Source organism: Branchiostoma floridae, chromosome 6 (genome assembly GCF_000003815.2).
Source record: "Branchiostoma floridae strain S238N-H82 chromosome 6, Bfl_VNyyK, whole genome shotgun sequence".
NCBI classification, from domain to species: domain Eukaryota; kingdom Metazoa; phylum Chordata; class Leptocardii; order Amphioxiformes; family Branchiostomatidae; genus Branchiostoma; species Branchiostoma floridae.
The window spans coordinates 16,131,652-16,151,184 of NC_049984.1; the positions used below are offsets into that span (position 1 = coordinate 16,131,652).

General features: G+C 39.5%; 2 protein-coding genes across 2 annotated transcripts in view; one reads left to right on the top strand and one right to left on the bottom strand.

Moving 5' to 3' along the window:
* The window catches only part of LOC118418142, a 28,839-nt gene extending 17,335 nt beyond the window's left edge, over positions 1–11,504 (top strand). The window contains exons 11-24 of the mRNA XM_035823976.1: positions 34–89; positions 718–928; positions 1,537–1,674; positions 2,138–2,257; positions 2,969–3,132; positions 3,574–3,748; positions 4,244–4,461; positions 4,992–5,144; positions 5,734–5,896; positions 6,690–6,932; positions 7,567–7,690; positions 8,169–8,312; positions 8,778–9,800; positions 10,179–11,504. Of these exons, the coding sequence (XP_035679869.1) occupies positions 34–89; positions 718–928; positions 1,537–1,674; positions 2,138–2,257; positions 2,969–3,132; positions 3,574–3,748; positions 4,244–4,461; positions 4,992–5,144; positions 5,734–5,896; positions 6,690–6,932; positions 7,567–7,690; positions 8,169–8,312; positions 8,778–9,800; positions 10,179–10,207 (2,961 nt within the window). The 3' untranslated portion in view covers positions 10,208–11,504. The remainder of the gene's footprint in view (positions 1–33; positions 90–717; positions 929–1,536; positions 1,675–2,137; positions 2,258–2,968; positions 3,133–3,573; positions 3,749–4,243; positions 4,462–4,991; positions 5,145–5,733; positions 5,897–6,689; positions 6,933–7,566; positions 7,691–8,168; positions 8,313–8,777; positions 9,801–10,178) is intronic.
* A 1,370-nt stretch (positions 11,505–12,874) lies between these two features.
* On the bottom strand, positions 12,875–18,286 carry LOC118418143 (malignant fibrous histiocytoma-amplified sequence 1 homolog). Its single transcript, XM_035823977.1, has 5 exons — positions 14,672–18,286; positions 14,435–14,520; positions 14,051–14,123; positions 13,326–13,566; positions 12,875–12,994 (listed from the first exon to the last, which is right to left on the bottom strand). The coding sequence occupies exons 1-5, from the start codon at positions 18,256–18,258 to the stop codon at positions 12,875–12,877; spliced, it is 4,107 nt and encodes a 1,368-aa protein (XP_035679870.1). The 5' UTR covers positions 18,259–18,286.
* Positions 18,287–19,533: the final 1,247 nt, after the last annotated feature.

A 19,533-nucleotide genomic window follows, 5' to 3' on the forward strand; every position in this document is an offset into this window, starting at 1 on the left:
ATTTCCTGTCAATTTACATTGTATGTGCTTTAGGCATGCTTTCATCTGTACAAAGACTCACAACCTGAGGTGTCCAGAAATCATATCAGGTATTTTTGAACATGAACTGAGTTTTCAGTAGCAGGTAAAAGTTTGGAACACTTACTGTTCAGTAGGCATATCTGATCAGGAAAGAACTTGTGGTTTTTGACAAGTCTTAGATTAGTGTCATATTGTAGTTCACAATGTTCATTGTGTACTTGTATGATGTTCTTGTGCAACAAGCCATACATAACCACTAGTAGTGTTTTTAAATCTGTTAGCAGCCACCCCCTTGTTTTGCCTCTATAAAGATTTCAATATGCCATAACATAACATTGTATATGTATATGTACATATAAATATAGGTGTATTGATACTGATACAGAAAAATGAATATGTTTCTAGAATTTAGTTTTCAGAGTCTGATATAAAGATATAGTCCTTACTTGTTCATTGGCTTTTGTTAAGAACACATATTGGGAACAACTTGCAAAATATTCTTTAGAATTAAGTAGATTTTTCTAGTTTTTACCCTTTTCTCTGACCTTTGACTTTTGACTTTATTCAGATCCACTTTTAGCTATTACAACATTATGTTGCTAGCTATTCTTCCAGTGGTCTACATAAAATACATTGATACACGCACAGCATTTCTCTGAACAGTTAATGACTAATCTCTTATTGTTTGTATGACAGAGCTCTGAATCTAGAAGACGAAGTAGAGCAGCTTGAGAATGAAATCAATGCCCTGGAGGTAGAGAAGATGTCGCTAACAGAGGAGCTGGATTCACTGAAAGAAGAGGAGGAGGTGACAGATGACGAGTTGGCAGGCATCCAACAAGAGGTCAACGACCTGAAGGAGGGAGTATTTGAGCTGGAACAGACTGTGGAACCTTTGGGCGATGAGGTTTGTATTTTTTAGTTGACAAAAATGCTCCTGCAGTTCCAACGCAAGTTGCTAAGGGGGACCAAAGCCACACCTCTTCTTCCTTACATCAAAAGATATCTGCCACCAAAAATGCCAACACCATAGTATGTCCAGGACAAGACTTATGTTCTGTCAATAAAGCTGTCTTCTATGTCTGATTGTAATGTGTGAACTTACATTATAGCAAGCCATGTTTGTCCCATGTCGTTAAATTTTGAATGATATGATTTCATTTTCATTACAGTGATCATGTTAATTTGAATTCCTAAAAGATAGCCATTCAAAAAAAGACTGAAGGTATGCATATAATTGAATTGTGTATGCACATCATTTCCCAAATACTTTTTCTTTGGATCTGGACACAACCATTGCACAATCACAAACAAAGAACATTATATGTGTCATACAGCTGTCTTTCTATGTAAAAACTGGTTGGTTCTGTCACAGTCTGTTTGAAAATTCTATGACATGAAAAAAAATCTTATGACACCTTACGATCACTGTGACTGCACCATAATTTATATTTGCTTCCTGAAATTAGGTTGTAAAAAATGAAACTTTAACAATCTTTTACTTGTATCCAACAGGAAGTGATAGTTGATGATGAGGACAGGGAGCAGTTGAACAGCCTGAGGTCCATCCTGGAGGAGAAACAGAACACTGAACAGGAAACTAAGACAAGCCTGAACGATATTAGATCACAAATAGCTGACAAAGAGAAAGAGGTAGGAAAGTTTTTACTGATAAAACATTCTACACCAGCTATACCAAGGATTGAATATTCATAATATGTATGATCATAAATAGTCATAATACAGGTAGATCATTTCTTTGTAGCACAAGTGGTTGTGCTATCCAATTTTGCAATATGGATCAAAGTTTGTGGGTGGGGGCTTAATCCCAGGCTTGTCCCTTGCTTGGACATGTGGTGAGGGATAATTCATTTGTCAACATCAAACATATGATGAACAAAAAGGGACCAAACACACTTATAAAGAAACTAGAGAGCTGAAGTGACCAGAAGTGCTTGGATAAGAACATGATCTGTAGGAAAGCCTACTTAAAAAAGCATCAAGCTTCACTTCAATAGAGGTTTAGAAAAGCAGGAGATTTTGCTTTTCCTTGCTCTAGAATTTTGTTGGTGAATCATTCAGTTTGAAATTGTAAAGCTGAAATGCTGTGTTTCAGATGGCTGGTGTTGAGCGGCAGGTGTCCAGGAAACAGAAACAGATGTCTGTGATGTGTGCCAAGGCTCGGAACCAGTACTCACAGACTCAGATCAGGGCTGACTTCAAGGCTGGCATCAGGGTCAGTCTTTCTACCTACTTCTACTGGAAATAATGTCCCACCAGAGTACAAACTAACCCTTTTCAGCAGGCTTTTAGTCAGGCATGCGTCATGGCGTCATTTGGACGTGCGTTTCTTGAAATAACAAGAAATTGGACGCACCAAAAGCCCTTACACTGGGGATCACTTACACACTTGCAAACGTAACCACATTTTGCTTGGCGCAACTTAATTTTAAACCCAGTACGCTGCTTGAAATTTTGCAGTTGGAACACTGCTTTTCTCCCTCCTATGTGCTTTTGATATTTTTTCCTTGATATCTTAAATCATATGTATATAACGAAGTAGTTACATGTAACTGTAAGAAAAGACAATGGGTAAGTAGCTGATATGAAGAAAGTAACAACTTGGAAGTGGGGCAACCTGAAATGTTAATGGTGCAACCTGGCTCTTGACTCGAGTTGCCGCCTGAGCAACCTGGCTGAAAAAGTATTTTGAGCACTGCTTGTGTGGGATTGCTCATGTTTGGGGAAATAGTAATTTTGTTTTCTTGACATAAGTACTACTGCTAACACACTATACCTAATATTTTACATCATAACTGTTTTCTCAATTTGATCACAAAATCCACATCTAATAAGTAATTAGATGTAACTCTGTTGCTCTGTACCTAGTAACTGACTGTGCATATATATTTTACATTGCTGTATTTTCCCAATTTGATGACAACAGGAGATGAAGAGGAAGGCTGGGATGATGGGAGAAGATGCAGACAGTGATGATGATGAGCAGGAGGAGGAGGCAGGGGACCAGGAGGAGGAAGACATCGCCAGGGGACTGAGAGTCTTCACTGTCAGCTCCACTGAGTATCTCAAACTCACCAACAAACTTACCAGGTACATGTACAATCTGTTTACCAAAGTTTATTGTTGGCTCAAATGGCACTTTCGTTAGCAAGACACACCAACATAAACATGTCTATCCTGTATCTATTTAAACAACACATAGAATTTTAGCAGTGCCAATATATGTAGTTCTAACCTACATCGACGTGCCAATGTATTGTGTCAAACAAACTGTGCCAAACAAAGTTTGTCTGTGAAGCCTGCTGCGAAGCCCTGCAAGAGTCTAGCTGCCTGTTGTCGTGCAAAAGACCATCTGACAGTTCCATAAAAAGACTTTGATGATGATTTCATGACATGGTGCTTTTGGGAGAAACACTGTAAAACAATCCTTTAAAGTCTAACTGTTGTAGTCACAAGTGCACTTTCCAAGATATGTGTTAAGAGTTCTTACTGTTACAGTAGTAAAGTATTCCACATGTATTTCCTCCCTAGGGACGGTCCAGCCCAAGTCTTCAGTAACGTCAATGACACCCAGATCCCAGCCCTGCGGGAGTTTGTTCACGAGATGACCAACGTGCGCCGACAGAGTGGCACAGAAAAACAAATCCGCAGCCTGGGGAGCTTCGTCAGTGACATCGCCAGCTATCTCTTGGATGAGGGAACAAAGGTAAAGCTACAGTAATTTCGTGCCAATGAACTTCATTCTTATAGAAGTAAAACTTCTTTGCCTTGTACAGTGATATGGGGGATAATGATTGACTTATTGTAGGTGCAAGGTCTGTGTTCATTCCCAAGAAAAAAGGTATTATACAGAAACTGCTTTGTTTGCTTAGCAATCGGTACTTATGGAGTTGAGTAGCCCCTTGATGTTGACTAGCTCCTTGGTGTAGTGGCCTGTGGCCCGAGGGCTACAGAAAGAGCTTTGCCCCTATTTACCCTGAAAGGTGTGTGATTTTACCTTTAATTAAAAGTTTGTTCCAAGAAGATGAAGCAACCAAATACACGTCTTACTGCAAGTCAAATCACCCACCACATACTATATTAGGTATAGACCTGTGACATCAGCAATTGGTCAAAAGTGCCAGAAAGTTGATACTGACCGTCATCTCTGTAGATGGTTGCTTTACCTCACGTACATTTGTCTCTTTAAAATGGTTTACAGAATCATGGAACCCGTATGTCAGCAAAGAGCATCTTCGAACACCACCTGGGCAAACTGAAGACGTCCCTCCAGCCGGTCCTGGGGACCCTACAGACTGACGTGGACCGGTCCATCAGTATCTGTATCCATCCCAAGTTAAAGGAGGGTGTGGCAGCTGCAGCCAGCATGTGTCAGGCTGTTGCCAAGAAATGGGGGGCACCTACGTGTAAGGAGAACAGGTGAGGAGTGGTACTTTCTTTTTTTCTATAACATGCTAAGTGGACTATATATAGCCATGAAGTCAGTCACTAAAATAGGATTTTAAGCTCTCTAGGCTTTTAGTGGTCAGTGGGTTCTAAGAGTGGGTTCTTTTAACTTAAAATGTTTTGTGAAGATTTTTTTGTTGCCATATGGATCTAAGTTGATGATATCCCAAATTGTTAACTTTCCCAGTTTGACACGTAATGGTTTCTAAACATATGACTTCACAAGCTTGATCGGTGATACCATGCCAATTTAAAAGAGAAGGAAAAACTGCTATCCTCTTGATACTGTAATTCACTTTGTCTTCTCGGGACCAAACTTTCACGGTCTGAGAAAATTTAACTTGTTCTCTGAACTAAATGTTCACGATAGCAGCAGGTGCGCATAAAAAAAGTCTGTGAATTATTTGTTATCTGTAATGATAAGTTCACGTTATAGTTGTTACAGCGAAAAGCGTACAGTGAAAAAATCAGGAATTACAGTAGTCTTTGTTGAATCCCTTCAGGCAAGCAGGCGGCCTACACTACAGCACGTACAAGGCCACAGTACGCAGGAGTGGAGTCTACAAGTCACCTACCTACGGTCCCATCGACATGAACGAGGATCTGTCCAGCCCTCTGTACAACACCATCACTATATCATGGCAGAAAGTTTTCGAGTGAGTGGAGTAGTCCAGCAAAAACAAAATAATGCTTGATCATGTTTTCCATTGCCAGATCCGGTGATCTTCTTAACTATGTTTGAATAGAACAGGTGCACAGTGTACGTGTAAGGTAACATTTCTTAGCGACTTTTCCATCCACTTTTTAATATATTAAAAGCATTTGATAATGACTATTAGTAAGCACTGTTATTATTGATGTGGCAGTGTATTGTTGCTTTAACTGTACAAAATGCAGAATTAAGAGCCATGGTACGCATTTATTTCTCAACTTAAACCCATACCCTATCCAAAATTCATACCAAATGACTACCATGGCACCCTGAATATTAATGAGCTCTGGGCTGCTTTACTGAGTATTTTATGCATTGTATTACAGTATATCATTGACTAACTATGAAACTGTGGAATATAAACTCAAAAGTTTATCTGTGTTGGTTGTTCTTTAATTAGTTTAACTGTAATGTCCAACACAAAAATTGGACTCACCCAAATTTTTGACTGAACAACACCAGTCTTTGTCAAGGAATATTGTTATGTTTTTGTCTGTTTTACACCAATGGTACACTTTCTACATGTTTTACAGCAATGGTACGCTGTTCTTTTCGCTGGACAACTGTAAGCTCAGCATCTTGAGTACCCTGAAAGAGTTCCTACTGAAGCTGCGTACTGAACTGCAGGCCCTGGGTATGGATGCAGACAGGGTCAACAGGGTGGGGCAGCAGCAGCTCAACTCTACCAAGATGAGGGTAAATCACATTCAGTAAACTGTTGACATTTTGTGAAGTCTTACAATGTCTTTAATGTCTTTAATCATGTGAAGTTTTACAATGGTTTCAATCTGAATGGAAGTCTTGTAAGGTGCTAAAATGGCATTGAAGTCTTGAAGTTACAATGGCTTTTAAATTAGTAGTTTGAAATTTTTTAGTTACTATAGATCTGATACTTCAGGATTGGCCAGTTAGGAATAGAGAGGGCAAAGAAATGAAATTACAACAATTAAAAGAATTGAGAAATGAATTCTACAGTTGGAAAAAAAAATAATTTGATCAAAATTTTGACCTGAAAAGTCATGGCAGTAGACCCCCTATCTTTTGTATTCTTGATTATCTCCTATTCATAGATTACCTTGAAAAAGAAAGTGTGGCATTTTTACATCAAATTTACTACTATGTAACACTTCAGGAATAACCCCTGCATATGCAGGTTAGTGCGGGTAAAATTGGAGCTTCTGGTATTTCTGGTGTCTACCTGCACCTACTAGTAACCTGCACTGCAGCTGATCCATGCACTGGGTTTTATACATAAATGTCCTATAATGTAGGTGTCTATGGATTGTTATTAGCTGCATTGACTGTTACCACCTATAGTACATAAAAGAAAAAATAGCAATGGTTCCTGAAAAATTTTAGTATGATCCATACTTTCTAAATTCAAAGTGGTGCAGGTAAAATTTGTCTGGTGCAGGTAATTTTCAATGTTACCTGCACCAGGTATGCAGAAAGAAGTATTTTGAGCCCTGCACTTGTTATCTCTATTCAGTTGGACAATGCAGTAGCAGAGCTGAAGGAGTTCATCACAGGTCAGCAGAGAGAGATCAGCAGGGTGATGACACCAGCCGTACAGACCCGCATGGAGCCGGCCTACGAGACGTGCACTAACGAGCGCGGGCCGGGCAGCTTCAACAGGATGAGGAACCACATGGACGTCCACGTAGCATACGAGAAGGACGTCATGTTCGACCAGGCGTCACAGTTCTTACTCAAGCAGCTGGCAGACTTAGAGGTTTGCTCTAGTTATCCTATCCTTACTGTCACTGCAGTACATTATTTTATCACTAGGATGCTGTTGCAGTACATGTACTAAGTATGTCACTTGTATTGTGTTAGTAGTTAAAGACATTTCAATTATTGGAATGTACTAGACTAGTGCTTAACATCATTTAGTCAATCGGAGTGAAAGCAGATTCCGATCTTTCATGCAGTATACATTTAAATGTATCGTTACGTAGAAAATGACATCTGAGTTATACAGAAAATTGCTCTTTATCATCTGTATTTGGAAAACGTTGAACCATGCACTTTCAGGAAAATGTTTTAGATGTAAAGATTTTCCTAATTTGTAGTCTCTTACAAATTGATTGGGACCCATGATGACTTGAAGATTTAAGTGTTGTATGTAACAGAAAAATAAATAAACATATAGTTTGAATCCCCTTTTCAGGTACTGAGGATACAGGTGTTGTGTGAACAGCTTTGTGGTGAAATGTGCTAAAATTATGATAATAATAAATAGCTGATGACAATTTGGCTTTTATGTCCAGGTGGACATAAAAGTCATTGTGGCCAGAATGCCAGTGCTCTGTCTTGACATGTGATGTTGTGATAGACAGATGACATGATTCGGTATGTATTTCTAGGTGGATATTGTAGCCAGGATGCAGGTACTGTGTGACCAGCTGTGCGATGACCTTGCAGTGCTGTATGAGCCGTTCTGGGAGGCACCTGTCCACTGTACCATACTCAAGAAACACCTCATGGATGGTATAGAAACCCTTACAAAATAATTATAACAGTTACACAGTCATATGAAATTAATATGATAGTTGTACTTCCAAGAAATCAATTCCTTACAATAATGCTCAGGATTTTGATACCTTTGTGCTGATGATTGTGCAAACGATTAGATCTACATGTATAAATAGCTTGGTTCGGTAAACTGTTTAAAACGCTGTGTGCCATGTTAAAAAGGCATGCCCATTCTGAAATCTTTGTTTTGATCTCTTGAATCCAAGGTAGCTACTGGAAGCCTCCTATTTATAAGAAATTATGAATTTATTTTTGATGTATTTCAGTTACAAATGGTTAGAAAGCTAAAATGTAACAAAAATGTTCTTGCAACTTGCAAGAGTTGCACAAATGATTGAAGAGAAATTTTTGAATGAAGCAGATGCATTTTGAGTCATTTGGTTCTTTGTCATATGTATATTTTGTTAATCTAGAGCAATTCTTCTTGTTTCAGACATGTTGGCCATCCATGGAAAGGTTAAGACACTGTTTGAAGAAGCAGACCTGAAGGACCTTCCACCACTGCCTGAACCAGCACCACAGTCAGCTGTCAGCCAGTCAGGACCTGATATAAACTTCTCCCTAATGAACACACCAGGTGAGAGGAGACTTCTGCAATTTTGTAGTGGAAAGTTTCATGTTGTGTCATTTGTTTTGTTTGAGTCTTTGTTTATTCATTAAAACCTGAATTGGCCTGCTGGCCACTTATTGTGAAAGGTGTCAGACAAAATATAACAAAGATACAGATGACATGATCAAAGGCCTAATAAACCAATCAACATAATTTCTAGCTATAAACATATATCCCTGCACATACATGGTGTGTGAAAAAAATGAAAGTTGGCCTATGGTCCTTCTCTGGTGCAGAAACAACTAATCATGCATGCATGAGTGTTGCAGCACTTGGTCTTCAGGACAAAAGGTGTTCTTACTAAATACTTTCCTGTCCAAATATAATGTGTAAAGTTACAAGATATAATGTGCCTTCCTAAGATGAAATATTGTTTTCCATGACTTGTAAACATCTTGCATGATAACGAGTTGACTGATTTTTTCTCTGTAGGTTCTTCTAACATGGCCACTGGGATCAGGCCTACTGGCAGCAGTCCAGTCACTATGGTAACACCGAACCAGCCAACCTTGCGGATGAAACAAGAGTTGGTGGACAATCACAGCTACGGCACACATACTCCGTCAACCAGTCAGTACGGTGTCAGACAACTACCTCCCGGTGCTATAAGTATGAATGCACCAGCCAATGCTGTGACTAGTAGGGGATTGGGACCATCTTTCAGTGGTGTTGGTACACATGTGCCAGCCAATATGCAGCCATTCCAGGCTTCTACAAGCACATACACCAGTCTGCCTCACATTAAGAAAGAGGCAAGCCCACAGATGGGTTATGCTGGGGTATCCACACCTCTACTCAACCCCACAGCAGTTAACCAGTTTAGGAAGAGAACCTTACAGGGTATGACTGGCCCAAGTAACAGCCAAGCCACCACTCCTCCTGTTTTGAAGAAGGTGAAAACAGAAGAAGGCTACTTCGTCACTATGATGGGACAAGGTGGGCAGGTGCTCAGATTCCCTGTTGTACAGACCATGACACAGGTGCAACAAAACAGCTGCACCCAGCAAACAGGTGCAGCTGTCAGTCCGTTCCTGCACACCTGCAGAACAGCAGCGACACCTGTGCATGCTTCCAATCAGAGTTTGTCAACAATAGCAGGAAGTTATGGAGGCAAAACAGGCAAGCAGCCTTCAGCAAACGTTGCCACAAAGTCTGGAAAGGCATCCACCTCGACATATTCCACTGGCAAATCTGTTACAAGTCAAGGCTTGTCAAGTGCCAAAGCCAAAGGTGCATCATCCAAGAGTCAGATGCACAGGCCCTCAAATGGACAGACAGGACTGATAGGGAAGTCGACTACTAAGAAGGGAGGCAAAGGGAAGGGTGCCCGAGGGACTCCAACATCGGTGCCTGTTGCAAGACAGCAGGCGGGACCAGCATTGAGGGTGAAACAGGAGCCCAGGTCTCCTCTGAGAGAAAATCAAAGTAGGAAGAAGAGGAAATTTCCACCAGATGGTAAGATTTGCCTCATTACACACAAATATCTTTAGATTACACCACATAAATTTGAAATTGTTTTGGGAATACTTTGTACAGCATGTGTCGAGTTTGCTCGGATACGACCAGTACCCGTCCAGTAGTTACTAGTATACCTGTATTATTGTAGGGTTGTTGGTCACAATGAGTTCTTCCTTCCTTTCTTTCTTACTAGTACTCATATTGTTCACCTTTGGAGTTTGGATTGGATATGGAAACTGTGGAACAATGATCTCACTTCTGCTTCTGATTGTTGGAAATCGTCACCAGTCCTGAGATGATCAAAAGGAATGAAACAGAATTGATATTTAATTTTGCTTTTTCATATTGCCTTACTTTTCTCATTTGTTTTTGCAGAGATTATTGATCTCACCCTGGATGACTAGGTGCAGTACATGTCTGGAGAGGTAGGTGGCTTCATTCCCTGAAAAACTGACATCAACTCTACTCCCCGAAGGAAAACCATAGAATTCTACAACCAAGGACATTGAACATTGAGCCTACATACACGATTTTTGTGTATTCATACTTTTATAGACCCATGTTGAAGGTCTAATGAGAGCTTTGTGAAATTGTTGCTACAGTAGTGCAAAATATTGTTGTCTGCTTGGCAACCTGTTAATTTCAAGTACTTGAAAGTAACTGTGCATTAACTATTCATTGAATTAGAAGGTAGTACATTGTTCATTTCTAAAATAATGAGATCATGGTGCTAATGGTTTCCAAAAAAGCACTTAGCTTATTTCAACAACAGTTCGAGTAAAGAAGAAAAGTTTTCCCATTTCTTGTCAATGTTCTGAAAAAAATAAAACACAATAATGTGAAAATAAAGAAGAAGCCACAGAAAGTATTAAATACTGACAGTCTCTGTAAAATCTGGCACTTACTGTGTTGTACTTTTCATTGACTGCAATATAACATTGATGGCATCTAGTATTTACAAATGGCAAGTACTAAGGATACAGTAGGGAATGCCTACTACATGTAGTAGGGTTCGTTTTTTTTAGGAAGACATGATCATTTGCCAAAAGGAGAAAAGTGAAAAGGAATATTGTCACTGAAGCTTTTAGTTCTACTAACAGTTCACAACCAGTTATATTCTGTTCTGTTTAGTTAGTAGTTTACTCACCTGTTTTATAACTCTTTTATTTTTTTAAAAGAAGTTTAATATTGATTCAGTTTTGTCCAAATATGTAACATTATGTTGATACTCATAGGATCTTACATTGTATAACTTGTACAAGTTGTAGTCTGGTATCCACACCTAAACTGTTGTTTCTCTTTGGCCTCTTATTCACGGGCTTGGAAGACATATTACATGTAGATTTGGATACCAGGGTAATTAACTTGTAGCTATTGTTGCATTTTACAGTAACCATTAAGGTAGTAGTTTAAGCTTTGTTCAAAATCTAACTTTGTTTTAGTTTCTGATGTTATTGTTACCAGTTGCCTAACCTTAAAAAATGTCACCTGTGCTTGGTCTCATGATGGTGCTCAGCACATTCCAAGGTATGCAATAGATTGCTTCAGTTAAAATGAAAATTAAGATGGAATAAGATTGGACAACACACTCATTTATCAGAAGTTATTTTTGCAAAGCCTATTAGTAAGTAATGTAAGTCTGCAGGGATGTTCAGTTTGAAATTCCTATGTTCAGCATTAAAACTGGTTGTTTTCACTCGATACACTGCTTCACATTTTCAATTACTTGACTCCTGTCAGAATTTTCTTCATAACTTGCCTTTTGATCCTTTATTTGGTGCTTGTGGCATGAGACAATATCCTTAAACCTCTGCTCAGCTTGTTAATTTGAGTTCAACTGCCCTTTTATTTAGTTTCACTGTTTGTGGTGTATGGTATTTTCCTGTCTACTCATCACACTAAGCATCACACTCATCTTCAATGCAAATCTGGAGTTACCCTCTTGACAGTGAACCAAAATTTTTAAGCACTAAGAGAAATATTCTGCTGCTATATTTGTCATTATCCCCAGATCAATGAAATATTTTTTTCAATTAAGATGTTTGATAACCTTAAATGTCTTGGTTATGGTACTACATACATATGTGTAATTATATGATCTGGCTTTTCCAAAGACTGACCAGGTACGAAAATATTTCTCTGTATTCATACTGAGGTAGACATTTCATGACAATGTTATTTGATAACTACATCTACAATACTTTCAATAGAAAGCTTATTCAATATTACTTGGCATGCAACACTATAGTGTTGTTACAGATGTCAAAATGGTAGTCTGTTGCATAATCAGTATACATTTGTTATGGCCATGGCCAACAAAACTCACACCTGATAATTCAACATTATTAGATGCTACGGTAAACATATTGATGGCCCAGTTCAACAGCATTTTTACAAACTGATGATAATGAGTACTGCCCTTCTTTCTGTTTGTTTAACAAATTTCCCTTTTGTTGTATTAGCTACCAAACCGCTGATAGGATAATTGTCTGCATGACCCAAAAGTGACTTTGTATGGGCCAGACATGAATATTAAAAAAAAATTAACACAATTTAAATACAGTACACATGGCTTGACTTGACTTGACATGTACAAGGTTCAAATGTATGCATATCTAATCTCTGCCATACACATACATAAATACTTTGGTCCTACCAGAAATCCCCCTGCTGTACTATTTGGGTATTCAACTAAACACACATTTTGTGGAATTCATTCTGCAATTTTGTAGTTAGTAACTGAAGCCAAGCCATCAGAACAACATAACAATCAATGCAACTGTTACATCAACTTAGGAATTAATTTCATAGAATTGGGGGGGGGGGGTATTATTCAAAATCCATCATCTGAGGTGGAAAAATATCACTAATCCATGTGTCATTACCATGGGACATCCTTACATGCTCTCTAATGCTAGTCATCAGCACACCCTGTTCTACAATACTTGGAGAGTTTACATAGGGAAAGAAACCCCTGGTGTGCATAACCACAAGATTCCCACTCTTGTCAAACCCAGGGGAGCCAGAGGACCCATGAAACATACGAGAAGTGTGATAGTTTGCCCGACCAACTACTTGTTGAGGAAAGTCTTGTGGATTGTCCGGAATTCCTCTGACATCCCGTACATGGATCTCAAAGTTGTTGTCAACAACAGCAATGGGGCAGAAGTCAACTCGTTTTCTTTGGCCACCTGGATGGCCAACAACAATTACTATTCCATCCTGGTGACATAGCTCTGACACAAACTGACCCAAGGGTTCTGCATTTGGTGGTGCATGTTCAAGTTCAAGTATGGCATAGTCCAGTTCTGCATCCCAAGAAAGATAGTTTGTTGGGTTGAATCGTGTACAGAAATTTTGCATTGAGGAAAAGTGGAAAGTTGCTATGTATCTGTTTAGTTGATTGTTTGTCCTCAAAGCAGGTTCAACATACAGCTCAAGGAAATGGTGATTGGTCATGACATGTCTTGGTCCTACCAGAAATCCTGTTGCTGTACCATTTGGACATTGTAACAAACACACAGACTTCATTCTCTCTGTGATTGTGGGGAAGTCTTCGTAGTCAATGCTGTAGTCTATGACACTGGAGAAGTGTTGTACTCTGCGGGACAGTTGGTCGTGGAATTCTCTCACCCTCTGTCTTCGTTGCGCCTCGTCTCTTGTGTCCCTGCTTGGAATGAAGCTTATCCCTGGGTACTTCTTCTGGACCAAGGCTGTTGCTTGTTGAAGTTGCAGAGTATCTATTGAATTTCCTAGATGTAGCCTACAGATTAAAGACAAACATAACTGTGAAATTCTCTTACTACTAAATGAACAATATCCCCCTGATGCCACAGTCAAATCTTACTGGATAACCAAAAACAAGCCTAAATGTCAAATAAGTTTGCCTAAACTCATGGAGTAGGGCATTTGTGTCAAGTCCTCCATCACCTGAAAGTACCCCTATTCTTACAGGAACAAGCATATGCATTAATAGGGTCACTTTGATTTTGATTTTCTTAAATGTTCGGGTTTACAGAAAAGGGGCAAAAGTTTTCTGGCCTGGGTACCATCCAATTTCCACCGGCCGGGGGCTCCTTGCACTCGCTTAGGGCAACACACTATGCATAAGCACCATTTGGTGGAGTGTGTCATATCTTTCCAAGGTTGGACATGCATTTATGAATTGATATTAAAAACTGCTAGTCTGAAGTTGTGAAAATTGGACTGAACTGAGCGAGTGAGTGATGCTTTAAATATGCACCTACCTGTCCATTTCTGACACAAGATTGGGGGTCGTTTCACTTGCTAAGCCTTCAGGACATGCCACATTTTGTTTTTCTGCAAACATCAAGGTATGTGTCACAAGTTGGATTAAGAATGACCTATAGTATATCTTTACTACCCTGTTAACTTATCTGGTTACATCTTTACCTTTATCAACATCATTATGATTTCAGGTATCAATAACTTTGTAGTTTAACACTCACCGGTGAGGTGAGGTGAGGTTAACACTTTCCCCATTCAGTCATATTCATTACACTTAATAAATACAAGAACATGTAGTTAGTAGTTGTTTGGAAAGTATAAGCTTAGGCTTTTCCCTCCATATTTGTAATTCAGGTACAACTGCAAGTAAATTTTAGACTTACTCAGACATGAATTGGGTGGGTAGACAAGCTCTGCTCTCACTTGTTGGACTGGAACTGTCATGGGATACTGGGGACATGGAATAGTCCTGTAAAAAGGTGCAGATTGGAACATTTTGAGACAAACTAAGCATTTCCACCACACCCAAGATTCTTAAATTCATGGTCAAATTCACTCAAAAATACTATTTAGCAACTTATACTTAATGAATACACAGTACTGCATGGACATGTACTTACCAAACATCCTTCCCACATTGTTGCTCCAGAACTTCACCCGGGAAGAGACTTGGCAGATCTTTCCCCATCTTCACACAGTGTGCACACTGGAGGAAGGTGTCACACCTCAGTCCTGGCCATTCCTGGATGAGACTCCGCATGTCTCGATGAATGGAGAGGAATGTTGTCCACAGAAGTGTGATGTCCCTGGTGTGTCCAGGTTGTTGTTTGGTGACTGGTGCACGTACAGACAAGGTGAAAACCTCTTCTCTTCCACTTCCATCATCTGTCGTTGATCTTGTCAGTAAGATTTGCCTGCTGTCCACCACTGCCCACACACCATTCTTCCAGTTGACACGCTGAGCTATGTGTTGATGCAGTCTGACAGATGCCCTTTCAAACAGGCCTCTTGGACAGAAGGTTGGGAAGTGGTACTGCATGGTCAGCTGTTGGTAGTCATCTGGAGGAGGTTGAGGCCACATTTTGGACAGGTATTTGGGAGGGTCAGCAGACAGATACCAGGGGATGTGCAGGCGATGGGAAGGTTGCAGACCAGGTGCTACTTTTGAGTCAAGAACTTCATAGCATATGTCAAACTTGATCATGAGCTTGATGAGGCTCTTTGTGTCTTCCTTGCTGAATCCAAGCTTGTGCCACAGACACTCGACTATTGCCACAGAAAGATTTGCAGTGCTTTCAAACTCCTGCACAGCCATGGCAAAACTCTGTTTGGAGAACTGTCCTACTGTGGAAAACACCACATCGTTGAAGTCCAGTTGGTTCTTGATGTCATGGTTGACAATTGCTTTGAAGATATCCACCAATTTGGCAGGACGATGGAAAATAAGGTTCTGAAGCTTTTCATCATCAGGGTACCATGTGATCAATCCCACAGCTTTGAGGTATTGAAGGGTTGTAAACAACCGATCACTTATCTCAGAAGAAAGGCCCATTGATTCACCTCTGGACTTCTCAGTCTCCAAGTAGTAAATTGTAGGTTGAGGGGCATTTGCATTATTACCTTTGTTTTCTACCTGGATAGACGTATCTGTTTGAGCAGCAGCATTTGTTTCTTGCTCATAATCACAGCATGGCATAACTTTTACACAGCTATGTACATCAGCAGTTACCTTTGGTTCTTCATGTAGTGTTGTGGTCATTTCTTCACTGCTATCACTATCCCCATTGAGGGAGCCACTGTCTGAATCATATTCAAAGTGCCCCATATGTTCAATTTGATTGAAGAGCTTTTTTGAGTGATCATTGTCTACTAGTAATTCACTGAAGAGTAGTTGCAGATCTTTCCAGGATATCCAATGTTGGTTGTCATATTTCTCACTTTGAAGCATCTCATGAAGGTCAAACCAAATTTTTGGAATGTATCGCCCGTTTGACCCAACATGCTTGCACAGCTCACGGATGTATGAACTCAAACTGTCTATGCCACTAAAATCAGATGAGCTAACTGTTCTTATTTCTACTGGACTGCCAGGCTCATGCAGAATGGGAAGATTTTCCAGCTGGCTTTGAAGGCATTTTCGTTGCTTTTGTCTTGCCCGCTCCGCCAAACATTCATTGCTATCATGTTCAATCATTTCAAGCTGGGATGTGATATCTGCTCTCCATTTTACCTCATCCTCCCCAACTCTTTTAGCAATATACTGCAGCTTCACTTTAATTTCTTCAGGAGAACATTTATCTTTGTGAGTTCCTACCATACGTATGTTGGCTCTTGGGACCTTCATTCGGACAACGTCCATCCAAGACCCCATATGTTTATGATGGTCTTGAGGTGTGTAGTTGTTGATATCAAAGATAAGCAAGTAAGTTGCATCGGGAGTAAAGAAGCAAGGACTTGTCAGATGGTACATCTCATGGCCTCCAAAGTCATTGATCTGTATTTCTATCCCTCCTTCCGCTGGCCATGCCTGCTGTTCCAAAACAACTGTACGCTGCTCAACTCTTGTGAGCTGTGAACTGTTTGCCATTAAAGTCTGTGCTAGGCTTGTCTTTCCTGACATGGTTTCTCCCACCAAAACTAGCCTTTGATAGTTCATCTTTTGTGCATCAGACCTTCTAAGCTCCTTCAGATGAGTATGAATTCTATACATGCCTTGTAAGCACACGTCTATTGGAGGATGGATCAGAGGATTTCCTTCTAAAAGCAGTTTTGAGGCTGACTTTCTTAAAGCTTTAATTCGATCAAAAGTTACAGGTAAGCATGATATATTGTTTCCTTGCAGGTCAAAGTGCTCCACCTTCACAAGATTCCCAATGTTTAGAGGGAGATGGTGTATCATATTGTTTGCTATGTTTATATAGGTGAGTTCAGTACATCTACAGACGGAAGGTGGCAAGACTTTCAACTTATTTGATGATGCATTAAATTTCTCCAGATGGCTCAAGTTCCCAATAGAATCTGGAATCATTTCCAGTTTGTTGTGGTCTATCTGCAATATTGTCAGTCTTAAACAGTCCCCAATGCTTTGTGGTAGTATCCTTAAATCATTATGAGACAGCGCTAGTTGCCTCATAGAAACCATATCACTTATGTTGTTTGGTAATGTGCCAATATCATTGCAATTCAAACAGACAACTTTTAATTTACAGCATCCACAGATGAAGCTAGGAAAGTAACCAAGGCTATTATCATTACCATTACCATTTAAGTATAATCTAGTCACATGGTTCCAGGCTTTATCTGGCAAGTCATTGAGTGCTTGTTTGTTTCTTATGCATACCAACTGTGTGAAGTTACTGCTAAAGTTTGTTATGGAATCCAGACTATGTGTCCCATCCCTGATGCTATGTAATGTTTTCTGTACAAAATCTGACATGATTGCATCAGGGAGACCTTCATCCATCTCAAGTAGTGAACAGATATATTCCAGTGAAACATTGCCTAACATTGATTGACCAAAATGAGTTACTCGATGTCTTGAATAGTGCATCTTCTGTAAAATGTGTTTTTTGAGAAATTGTAAATCTACAGTTTTTAATAGTATCTTTTTTACATCTACCAGAAGAAAATATACTACCAACAATTCAAAAACGTGTTGACAAAGAGAACCAAAGGACACAAACATCATAGGCCTCCAAAACATACATGTACATGTAGGCATAGCTATCAAAAGTTCCTTCACCATGTCTTCAATGGACCTCAAATCATAAATACATTTGACATTACTGGATAGGTCCAAAATAAATTCATCCAAATGTGACACCTCTTCTAGCAATAAGTCTTGTGGGGGATTGTTTAGCTCTAGTTTTTCTACACCAATCACAGTTATCAGCTGCCTGACTACTGTCTGAAGAATGCTGTGCTGCACATTTGATTTTGACACAACTTTCATGCATTTTGGATTAGGTAGAGACACTTTCTGCAAAACGTTGGTGATGTCATCAGCTGTAGCATTGTTCATCAGTTTTCCCAGGATAACAGAAGAGGGAGGTTCTTTTGTATGTTGAATAATGAATACATCAGCCGAATACATCAGCTGTACCTTTGAGCCTTTAACCAAAGCATGGAGCGATTCATTTTGCCTGATATATTGACAGGTTTCTAGTTGTAAGGTCACGGGTGCGTCTTCACTGGTGCCCTCCATCATGTCAGACACAGCTTAGTATGTTCTGGTCAAATCTGTAGGGATATAAAGGATTGTTTGACTGAGTGCTGATGCAGAGTGTCCATACCACTGCATCGGCAGAACACAGTGGACTACTACTATCACAGGAAAGTTGTGATTAACTAACATACATTTGTATGTTCTATTTTTTTCTGCTGTTGCTGGTACATTTTTACCTCCGTCCATGAAATGTCATGGAGGTGTGTGTTAAAAGCATAACTCGAGAAGCCTTGGATGGATCCCAATAATATTTGTTAGGCGGGTAGGGGTCGGGAAAACGAAGGTCAAGTTCGATAATGGGCCCCCTAGCGGCTTGCTAAGGTACTGCAGCGGAATCTCAATTTTTTATATCTCGTGTTCTGGACATACTGTGGTCGTGATTTTTGAGTGATAGATAGCTCTTGGGGCAGAGAGTAAGTGCTGTGAGTTTGGCCCCCCTAGCGGCTTTTTTGGATCTGCAGCCGCCAGTTTCCATTCAAACTTTGGACGAGAATAACTCGAGAATGTGTTGACGGATCGTCATGATTTTTGGTTTGTAGATAGCCCAAGTAACAATGTACATAATGCTATACTTATTATGCAAATCAATAGCTAATTTGCATAATTAATTAGGAAAGTTGATAAAATCACTGCATTTCATGATAGGACTTTCAAATTTTTCACACATATAGATGAGAAAGAGAGAAATGTCGAATGCATATTAATCATGGAAATGACGGCCTCATTTGCATTATTAATGAAAAAATATGAAAGTGTTGACTGATCGTCATGATTTTTGGTATGTAGATAGCCAAAGAGAAGACTTACATGATGGAATTCCAATTATGCAAATCGACAGCTAATTTGCATTATTAATGAGGAAAGTTTGCAAATCCACTGCATCCATTATAAGACTTGTCACATTTGTAGCTGAGAAAGAGATATGTAGATAGCCTAAGTAAAAACTAATATAATGAGATACTAATTATGCAAATTAACAGCTAATTTGCATAATTAATGAGGAAAGTTGATAAATCCACTGCATTCCGTGATATGACTTTCAAACTTGTCACGTATGTTACTGAGAAAGATGGCAGAGGTGTATGCTTTGGTCCCCTAACATCGTTTCTTGAACTACAGGAGCCAGTTTAGTTTCAGACTTTGAAGTCAGAAGAAAATAAGTCAAGAAGGGATGAAAGGAAGTAATGTTTGATACAATTTGATATTAATTATGTAAATAGAGATGAATTGGTATAATCAAAGTCAAATTTTTGTGAA